This window comes from Trachymyrmex cornetzi, unplaced genomic scaffold (genome assembly GCF_001594075.2).
Source record: "Trachymyrmex cornetzi isolate Tcor2-1 unplaced genomic scaffold, Tcor1.1 scaffold345, whole genome shotgun sequence".
Taxonomy (NCBI): Eukaryota; Metazoa; Arthropoda; class Insecta; order Hymenoptera; family Formicidae; genus Trachymyrmex; species Trachymyrmex cornetzi.
In genome coordinates this window covers 728,359-739,524 of record NW_017298164.1, presented here as the reverse complement: position 1 = coordinate 739,524, position 11,166 = coordinate 728,359, and the positions used below count along the sequence as shown (strand labels likewise).

The window sequence follows — 11,166 nt, the reverse complement described above, 5'->3', positions numbered from 1 at the left end:
TTTGCATAACTTACGAAAAACTTAATTATTGCAAAATTGCAAACAGTATTATAAAAATTGCTTATACTATCTGATAGAAGACACTTTTTACTTTGTATTCATGTTTTTGAAGTTGTATTTTTATCTTTTGTTTAAGAAATATTGTCTAAAAACAAAGTGGTATGTCGGTATCGGTGACCTTCCTCTACTAAATGTAAATTTTTTGCAAATGTATTAATAACAAAATGTATACTTTTTCCTCTAGAAAAACTATCTCATATAGTCACATCGTTATTTCTTTCGAGATTATTTTCTCGACAGTAAAATAGTTTATATAAGTTGCGTGAGTTTCGATTAGTTTGAAGACCCTTCGATCTGAGAGATGCACCTTTAAGATAGTCAAAATAAAAATTTTTTTACCTCAAACTTTTCGTTTGCGATAAAACGAAGAAAAGTTCCTGGGAGAATCGCGACGCACGGGAGGACGCAACGTCGTAAAACGCGTCTCGACATCCCTCGGAGCAGCACGACGTTTCCCACGTCGCAATTCGAGTGTATTCCACGGACGTAACTGGGACTATCAAACTATAATACAGTCATTCGGCTGACTAGTAGAGAGTTACGCGGTCGGCAAAGAACCGCGTATTTGTGGGCGGCTTTTACGAGACTCTTAAATGTAGACTTAAACGCTCGTCCGTTACTTTTACCGCGACTACAAATGCGGTGCGTAAATTTTCGGTCTGACGTTACGACGCGGTGCGTTACGACGTTCTCTGACGTTACGACGGTTTGACAAGAGTCGTCGCGAGCGAGCGAGCGAGCGATTAGATACCGCAAATCGATGTAACCGCCAAACCGCTACTGACCTCGAGCGTGTCTAATAATGTACGAAGGCTACCGTGATATATCGAGTTCGGATTTCTAACGCGAGATCGAGTGGGATTTAGGGAGGATCTTCTCCGTCCGACGTTGCGGCGACGATAAAGGATTTACGAGTGGAATTTCGTTCCCCGCGGTTGTAATGGCTTTCCTGATGAAGATTGAATTCGACCCTCCCGGCGCTTTTCGGATCTCTGAACGCCCGGGCTTCTCTTTCCTCTCCTTTTTTTTTTTGCAATCGATAAGATCGTGAAGATTATCGTTTATAGACGCCTCTTTATTTGTGTAGACAAACGAGTGAATTTTTCGGAACTGCCGTACTAAAGTTAAATGGAGGTTAAAGGGGAACAACGCGAATGCTCAGAAGCTGAACGGGATGTATAGTTATTCTTTGTTCTGACTGATGACTGGGAAACAGCGCTCGTACGAATTGCTAGCTACTGCCTGGGGAATGCACCGTCCTTATCTTCCAAGGAAGATTAATGTAGCGAGCACGCGAACGCACTCGAGACCCGATCGCATGCATTACTACGCATAGTCATTACACGGTTGTGTAAAGCTGTATATCTCTTCACGTGACATATTCGAGACTAATCGTGTAATATTTGTTTCGCTGAAAAAGACCGTTAGTTTAATCGCATTCAGCAGAAAAAGTGACTTTGCGACTGTTGTAACACAAAACTAGAAATCACGAAAATGTCAGGGAAATTAAAAACGGTCAGAGAAATCAGGGAAAAGTCAGGAAATTTCACAAAATTTCCTGGAAAATTAAAATTCTCAGCTTTAAGGAAGTTTCGTATATCATACCTCTGTAGTTTTGGAATACTATCAACTTAACAATTAAATGCAAGCAATGTCAACAACATTAATACGAGTAGTAATTGACATTGCTATTTTAAATTGCTTTCTCAATGAATTTTTTAACGATTTCCAAATCAGGAAAAAAATACGACAAATTTCAAAATATTGTTAAAAGCCAGGAAACTCGTGAAATTTTGTTTGGAAATCAGGGAAAGTTATGGAGTTTTATGATGAGGAATTTGTGGCAAGTCTATAAAAGTAAGTCATTACTGACCGTTTCTATTTTTCAGATTAATATTATATTAGTAAAAGATAACCAACACAGATGATTCCAGTAATATTCTAGTAACATTACAAACATTACAACAATATTGCTGCAAATTCTGCATTGTATGGGAAGATTCTGCAATTTTTTAACTTACCAATATATAATTATATCATTTAAGCGATAAAAAATTAAGTTTTTTCACATTACTTTCTTTATTTTTATAATAATTTATGTGCCGTTCCTTTGAATAAGAAACGTCGGTACTTCTATTGTTAATAGATTGATAATATTTAAATCCAGTGAGGAATTAAGAACGATGATCAATCATAAAGAATCTTACAACAGTTGCAAACTATTTTCTGTTCAATGAAGTCATTCTTTAACATTGCTGTGCTTTGTAAATAGCCGCAATTTTCAGAGAGTTACAGCGAGATATCGAAGCGTTTTTGCGATGCAAGATGATCACATCTCGGGCCCTCATAGTTCGCTCCGTCGAGAACGTTCTTCGCGCAACGCTCTTGTCGCCTAAGAAGTTGATGCTTCGGATGCGCCGTAAAAAAAAATTTCATTTCCAAAGTGTATTATCCGACACTATTCGCGTGCATCGCTCGTGCAACGCTAAGAGCAGTTTTACAGTTACGGCGGATACAACGCGCGCTTTACGACGGGACGCGGCCGGGTAAAATCTTCCTTGTGAAAGATCAGTGTTTAAGCGACAGTATGCACTGCACGTTGCACTGCTATTTGTTAGTCCTGTGCTGATTGTTAGTCCTATGAATGCCGCATGCCGTCGAGGACGAGAGCACCGATATACGCGACGTATACACACGTCGATCAAGTTAAACTTCGCATCATCTTCCCGTCGGAAGTTATCCAAGGATTTATTATCGCGAGAGAGAAAAGGGAAGAATGTAAAAATTCAAGAGTTATGACGAAACAAGTGGATAGCCAATTTAATCCGTTCATGCCGAGATTTTCAAAATGCAGATTCTTAGCGATCTAAGAATCCTGTTGAAGACCCAAGAAACGCGAGAGTCTCCAAGGAGTTTAAAAAAGCTCAGAATCCACGGAGATACAAAGCTTCAGGGGGAAGGAAAGAAGACGGGGATCTTTCACTGTTATTTATAGACAGATTACTTCGCTTCGCTTACTTCGTCGCATGCGATACCGAAGATTTATAAGCGAAGCGGGGCAAAACTTTCTTCGGCGTGTGTGTGCGCTCGCGTAAAGGTAATATGACTTGGGGAAGCCGCGTTTCCCATGATTCTCACAGATCATGATACGGCCCTCGTGACATTCACATAACGGCATAGCCACGATCTCACGTGACATATTTTATCAGTGCATTCGATCATAAACGCGCGCGCTCTCTTTATACCATTCATCTCCCCTTTTTGAATCATCTCATCACGCCTAATCTATCCGCTATATCCGTTTGTTACCAGGATGCCCCGCAAGAGATGCGTATCGGCCGTAGGAGTTATTATCTTCCAAGCAACTTTCAGTCCATTTTTCTTTAGCGAACGCATAATCTCGGACTTAATTCCCGAGCTCTTCGAGAAAATGAAAATTAAAGAGCGCCCGCGCGGTAAGCGCACTTGAATGAAATTCCTGTGCTAAAGAAAAGTCGACGCTAAATTCCTTGAGAAAACAACTCCCGCCGCTCGTATACGTCTCTCTTAAGGGCGCCCGCAATTACAATTAATGCATAGTCTAACTAAGGAGTTAAATACAGATCTCGGGATTTTTCGGAGGATCCGGTGCGTCAACGGGATACTCGGACTCTTGCCGTCCTCGGGATCCCCGAATCATTGGATTCGCCCTAATAATCCCGAACGATCGACTGGTTTGCGAAAATATTGGTCGGATAGTTACAGCCCCCGTTTGCCCCTCTTTCACGAATTCGGCCGAAAGAGACGTTAATTTGCGGTCCCGATAGAAATCCTCGGGGGCTCCATAGATCACAATTAGCTCCCCGCGAGCCGTAGGCGACACGAAATTTTCCGCGACGCGAAATGCGAAGCTCGCGGCGTCGTCGTCTTGCCATTACTCACGATGATATCGTGGCGGTGTAGCGATACCGTCGTTTTCATGCGAAATGACGTTTATCGTAATTGCACGTCCGGGCGCATTGAGCGCACTAAATTTCCGTGGCGCGTCCCCCTATTAATTACCTCCTGATAATCTCGACTTGTAATTTACAATACGCCGGAGGACCCTCCATCGAAAAATCGCGCCGTCGCGTTCACGACGAGCGCGACGGGACAATTTGACCGCGGAATGAATCGCTCGATTAATCGCAGTTGCAAATGACTGATCGTTGTGATCAGTGACTAATTAAACCTACGCGGCTCGCTGCTGTAATGAGCGAAATAACTCGTTTTCTACGGTCGTTCGATCAATTTACAAGCGATATTAATTCCCGAATATCGACAACGGTTTAAAAAAAAAAAGAAAAAAATAACGATAACGCGATCAATCTTCCGCTGACGGGAGGAAGAACGTGTACCCCTCAAAAACGGTTTCACGTCGTCTGAAGAAACGAGCGAAAGACGGATCAATTTTTCTTCCGGAAAGGAGTCGCGTGCTCCAAGATAAAAAGAGAGTCTCTCGCGCGCGATCCCCCTCTCTGTATCTCGTATCGTCGAACGATTTTCTTTATTTTTTTTTAATTTCTTTTTTTCTTAATCAATTGTGTACATGTGTTTATTACCTTTATATTGACTCAATGATGTTATTCTGTGGTGCTTTGCATGTCTCTATTGGACTCTGCATGTCGTATAGGGCATCGTAAGTACTTACTAAATGAACTCGTCATGAGACCTACGAATACACACGACACATTTTCAGACTCCAATCTCGTCGCCAGTGGACGGACGGATTCGCGAATCCATCGATCCCTGAATGGGCGCGGATTCCTCGGAGCTTCGAATCCACACGAATGCCGGTGCACCTCGAGATCCCTGGATTCGCGGATCGTTCGATCCCTGGATGTTCGGACTTCTCCAAGCCGGAAGATCCCCGAAACTTCGAATTCTCGGATTTCGGGAACGTTGGGTCTCTCGGTCCTTGGATTCGGACGATCGGGATCGAGAATCCTTGGGTTCTGATCATTCAGGAATAACCGAAGGATCGTTTGATCCTTGAAAATACTTAGATCCTTATACACAAGTAGTAAAATCTACGACTGAATCTACGCCATTTATATGAAAATGCGATCGAGGAATCTCGTTCCGCTGATCCGTTCTTTGTAGAAAGAAAAATTCAATATAATGAAGTTAATAATAAATGGATGGAGAATAAAACAATGAAAAGCGACAAAATAAGGCTTTGTGTTAAATCCAAATAGAGGTAAAAATAAATTTGCTAGTAAAAGGTAGTCGGTAATTACAAGTTTTAAGATCCTAACATATTTTCTCTCTAATTATAATTTACTCGGTCCACGAAGCTAACGGACACTCAAAATTTTTTAAGTAATTAAGTATTCGTAAAGAAATCTCAGAATCACCGACAATCTCGGCTACGTGCTACTCGAGACGGTGCTATTCCGAGATGTATTTTTGCTCCAGAATGAAAAGTTCGCCGACACGTATACAACTTCACAGTTCGATGCTCTGAATACAAAAGAACGGAGTTAGCGAGACGAAAAAATAGAGGAACGAGCCTTCGCCGATCGATACGATTTCAAGTTGCGGAAAAGAATTCTCTTCCGCTACACGGGCGAGCCCTGTCACATTCTCGCCCTGTATTTTTATTAATTTATCCTGGCATAGGAAACCTTAACAGAAAGTAGCCATGTATCGTTATTAAACTTGCCCTTGTCGTTCGTTCGGATAGATAACTCGGCTAACGACCGCCGATCAACTTCTATTACGACTTTACCCGTTTCCTATATATATATATATATTGTGTATCTCTCTGTCTCTTATCTTTATCGGTCAGTTTCATCTCTTTTTTTAGTTTTTTGTCAATATTTTTCTCTCTCAACGCCTTCAGATGCCTAGTTAATCCCCCTTTTTGTTACTTCCCGACTTTCCCATCGGCCTCAAGCCTCGAACCTGAAGAGAGATTAACGAGGTACGAGCAAAAAGAATGAAAGGGAGAATGGGAAAGAGGGGTGAAATAAATAAGCGGTGAGGGTAGAAGGGGGTTCGAAAAAGAGAGGGATTTGTGCCACGGGGGAAATGCCGGCGGCGTTTGGCGGACACGGAAAAGGGGAGAAATGACTTCCGTGGATTTTTCTCGCTCGAAAGCTGATGTTGTTCTAACCCGGGGGTGCATAAACTCCATCCTTTTAGTAATATTACCCGACCGGTATGAGAATCGTGTAATTTTGCACTCGCATACGTGCCGAGAGAGAGAGAGAGAGATAGAGAGAGAAGAGAGACGTAACGATCGACGCCGAGAATTTCTCGGAGTAAACATACATTTTCAAATATTTTCCTTTGACTTTACTTCGCTTCTTGATTTCAGCATTATAATGAACATTTACTTCTCTTAGATTAGAAAAGTAGTTGTATGCACTCCAACTCTCTCGCAGGTGCAGAAAAATCCGTGGGAATTATTTCTCTCTTTCGTCGTTCGTTGCATAAATCAGGAATGACCGAAAGTGATTTTCCGGCACGATGATCGGATTTCCTGTATTTCCTCTATTGTTTTCTAGATTTCCCTTGTCCTGTGATTCATTTTATTCTGAAAATCCTCCCCTTTCCCTTCTCTTTTCCGGTCATTCTCTCTCATTAAGCTCGTACATGGACACCGAAAACCACATCGAAGCTGCGGGCTCGTGAATAGCTAACTGCCGCCTCGTTAATTGCCTTTCCGGGTTTTTTTTTCTACCCACGGTGTAATGCGATCCGACAGAAGTTGTACGAGGATACGGGGGTGTCCATTTTAACTTTTGTGTTACCCTCCCCGACTTTGCGAAATTTTTAACATCCAGTAGTTTCTTTACGATATCTCGTAAAGCGTGTCTTTCACGAGAAAGACCTGTAAGACCCTTTCGTGCTTCCCTCACCGAGATCTTTAAGGATGAAAATCTATCTCTTAACCATTCCCTGTCGAGTTACATGTCTGAATTTTTCATTTCTTCCCAAATGTCTCGTGTAAGTCACGTATTTCATCAGAAAATACGCGATCCTTAGTTGAAATTTATCAAAAGAACGCATATACTTTAGAACAAGTACTTGCCGAGTTATGACCCATTTATGACTTACCTGGTACTTCCCTAAAACATTTTCCAAACTCATCTGAAATTGTGGTTTTATCGTTTTATACGAGAAAAGAGAAATTAATAATGTTTATCATCTATTTTTGAATATAATTCTTTCATATTTAAAAAAAAAATTTTTTTTTTAGTTTTTAAAAAAGCTGATATTTCAGTATCTACCGATATTGCAGTATTGGCATGTCACTTTGTATCGGGGTATTTTCAGCTTCTTTTATGATACGGTATTATCGAAAAATCGCGTAACAAGAATTGAAGTACCATATCCAATTTCGTTTGCTTATTCGAGCGAGATCGATTTCCTTTTCAAAATTTCTTTTGCCATTTTTCCTTAAATTTCCATTCTGTAACCAAAGGATCTCGCACTAAATATATGGAAAATTAGGTGAATTAGTTTTCATATATAATGTAGTTTATAGTAATAAACAAAATATGTCATAGACATAAAGCTGAATGGTAGACAGTTTTTAACCAAAGATGCTTTTAAATTTTACAAGTTTTACACCTTTCTGCATTATTTCTCTTTATTGATTTATTCTCGTCGGTCTAATACAAATCATAATTATTTTTATATCTTTGCTACACCATAATCCAAAAACACTGAAAAAAGAAATGTTTAATTTTAAGATATTAAAATGTTTTATTCTTGTCTGCATTTTTTAAACACTTAAAGATGTTTTAGTTTTAAACTTTTTCAATTGACAAAATACGTGTTTGAATTTAAAATACTATGCATTTTAAATCCAAACACGTAGTGTTTTGTCTATTGAAAAAGTTTAAAACTAAAACATCTTTAAGTGTTTAAAAGTTTAAAATATGAGGACAAGAATAAAACATTACTTTTTACAGTGACCTCTCCATTATTGAGCTTTGTGTTTATGACATTTTTTATTTACCACATAAACTTCATTATGTATAAAAATTAATTTATGTTATCAGGACTTAATTTTTCATATAATTAGTGCAGGATCTTTTCTTCGAACTTTATCTTTAATTTCCTTGAGTTATTAAAATTTAATTTCCAAAATTTTCGTGCCACACGATCTTCTTCCAGTCTGTACAGGAAGCGCGATCGGCACTCCGGGCGATTTGGGCAAAGAACGTAAATTATGTGCGTCACGTAATGTTGCTGCTTCCGTGAACGACTAACACTCATATCCCAGTCACGCTTTCTTTTCCCTTACACCTTGTATATTTCCCATAAGTAATTCATTCCGTCTCTTCCTTGCGGCGCGAGTTGCACGGAGTTTCAAGTTCGTTACGTCAATCTAATTGCGACGGTTTCTGTCTCTCAACCCTCTGAATTTCAAGTATTTTTCATTTTAAGTGATCTCTCGGGAATCTTTAGCGTCTCTTCCGGCGCAATCGTCGCCTCCCACAAAGAATTTTAGTTTTCAGAATTATATGGCTTTCGCGTCTTCTCGTTTTCTGTTAGATGTTTACAAGCACGCAGAAGATTCGGTAATCAGTTTTATAAGCTTTTATTTGAACAAAAATTTTAGTTATATTCAAATACAACTCGTCGAGAATAACGGACGATTAAATGTATGAAAAGGAATTTTTTCATCGGGGATACATAGGACCGTCCGAGAACGCGATGAAAAGTCGAAAGCTTCGTGAACTTCGCACCGCACGTTGATCTGTTTCCTCACCGTGTCCAACTTCTCTCCAGGTCCTCTCCAACTTTTCTTATTTTTCTCTTTTTCCAATGTTTCTCTCTAGAGAGTAAATGGCATCCAGAGATTCGACAGAGGTTCATATAAAATTCCGTTACGCTTTAATCTGTAAGACGTCACCTCTCCTCTTTGATTAATACGTAATGGAATATTGATGATTTTGGGTCGAAATTGGATGCCACCGATCCCTTTCGATAAGTAATCTCGATGTCTTTACTTTTTCTTTTTACCTCTTTTTCTTTCTTTTTCTCTTGCTTTTTCCATTTGCGTCTTATATTTTTTTTTTCCTTTCGACACGGCTCTTCGTAGAACCGAGGCGCGGCGAGTAATGCGTAACCGATCGACAGAAATCTCTTCTCTTCGTGTAGGAAAAGGAGGATGGACCGGTGTACAAGTTTTACGAGACCATCCGCGATTTCGGGGACGACATCATGACAACCATCAGTCATCTGCATGACGTTACCCTCTTCGCGCCCAGCAACGAGGCACTGAACGAGCCGAACGTGAAGCAGATGCTGCAAGACAAGAACCGCATGAAGGAAATCCTCAAACTCCACTACGTCAAGGAGCGACTAACCCTCGACAAGATCAAGGACAAGAGTGTCAGCCAAGTAAGTCAGTTTTTCTCTTTGCGTGCGAAATTAACATGAGATTATAACAAAAATCAGGCTTCGTCTTCGAGTCACTTGTGTCCTTAAATAAAATATTGTGCCTGAAATATTAACTGCGCTTAACTCTAATCATATTTATGTGGGCTTAAATACATGTTTAATTACCTAAACATATAATCATAAAATATAAGATTCATCTCATATCAAGCTTACTTAATTTTTTGTTAAATTTAAATAACAAACATTGTTTTATTTTAAGAGAGACTCTTCTCTACGTATTTTCATCAGAAGCTCGACATATACATCGATATAATCATATACGTGGAGGTATATTATCACATTGATTAACCCAGCCTTTCTTTTTGTTTTTCCAAAGAAAGCAAGAGACTTCGTCGGGAAGTCACAAGTCGGGGTAATTACAGATTCATACAGCTTTCAATGTTCTCTCCTTTTTTTTCCTTTTTTATGCGTGAAACTGTTCGCAAACTCTATCTGCATCCATTCGCACTGTCCGCTTTCATGCGTTTCTCCATGTTGAATGTATTACGAGAGCGAAACGAATGCGAGCTAACATTTCCAACACTAACACGCCGCACCAGGGCATTCGGCAATCGATAGCGTCAATAAATCTCGTCCCGCCAATAGCTTTAGTAATCGAACGCCAAAGAGATTTCTATTCTTGCCGCGATACAACGGTATACAAGGTGATCGGAAAGTTACATTGAAATTTGAACGAGATTTGACGCGTTGCCGCTTGACAACAAATTTTTATTTCACAATTCCCATAAAGGGATGCTGGAGCAACGACCGAACTTGATTGATGTCGATAAAATAGATTTTTAATTCCAAATAAAACGTTATATACATCAAGTAAAACGTACATTTCTTGCTCTGTTATATTCTATATATTTCATGAATGCTATATGATTATTTACTCACACTGAAAAAATTTTGATCATTTTTGGTCCAATGGTCGTTAATCAATGTCCGACTGAATGTCCAGTTAATTCATTGATGCAATAACTGGATTCATTTATATAATTACATAAAATATTCATTCTTATAATGAATTCTAGTAATAGTTTTATAAAAAAAAAACCTGAATCATTTTAAAAATTCATTGGACCAATTTTCATTAATTTAATGAATATTTTATTGTATTTACGTACAGTTTCGGTTCAGTGTAGATCGTACTTTTTCATTCACTTCTCTTGTAAGTTTCGAAATCATAATTTAAAGGTCTCATTGTGGTCTTATAAATTATTCAAATGTGAGGAAACGACTTTTTGTTGAATATATACTTGCAATCATTTATATATGTGAAGAAATAACCTACTAGTAACATGAAACTATAATTTATAATTTCTTTTTACATAGATTCGTGTTTTTTCACATCTATTTTTCTTTTATTCTGAAGAAGGATTTTTCTGTAAGGAAAACGAAGAAAATGGGAAAGTACGAAATGTGTATACAGACAACTCCAGCATCCTTTTAAATCCTACATTTCTCGGTGTATCAAAGAAAACAGGCCCACGATTTATACTATCTCTTCTATTTTCTGCCTGAAACTTCTGGTTTTGGATCGAATCTTCAGCTTTCCAGCTGACAGAAAAGATTTCATTACTTTTTTTTTTAGTGAATGCACTAAAAGACAATAACAATTTTGATATAGTGATTATTGATCTCTGACAAAATAATGGGATCTTTGGCAAAAAAGGTGGCAAT

The 11,166-nt window shown here is 38.9% G+C and overlaps 1 protein-coding gene across 1 annotated transcript in view; it reads left to right on the top strand.

Annotated features, from left to right (window-relative positions):
* Window positions 1-11,166, top strand: part of Fas1 (fasciclin 1 Fas1 domain-containing) — an 87,879-nt gene that overhangs the window by 53,778 nt on the left and 22,935 nt on the right. The window contains exons 7-9 of the mRNA XM_018510553.1: window positions 4,712-4,717; window positions 9,199-9,441; window positions 9,818-9,853. Of these exons, the coding sequence (XP_018366055.1) occupies window positions 4,712-4,717; window positions 9,199-9,441; window positions 9,818-9,853 (285 nt within the window). The remainder of the gene's footprint in view (window positions 1-4,711; window positions 4,718-9,198; window positions 9,442-9,817; window positions 9,854-11,166) is intronic.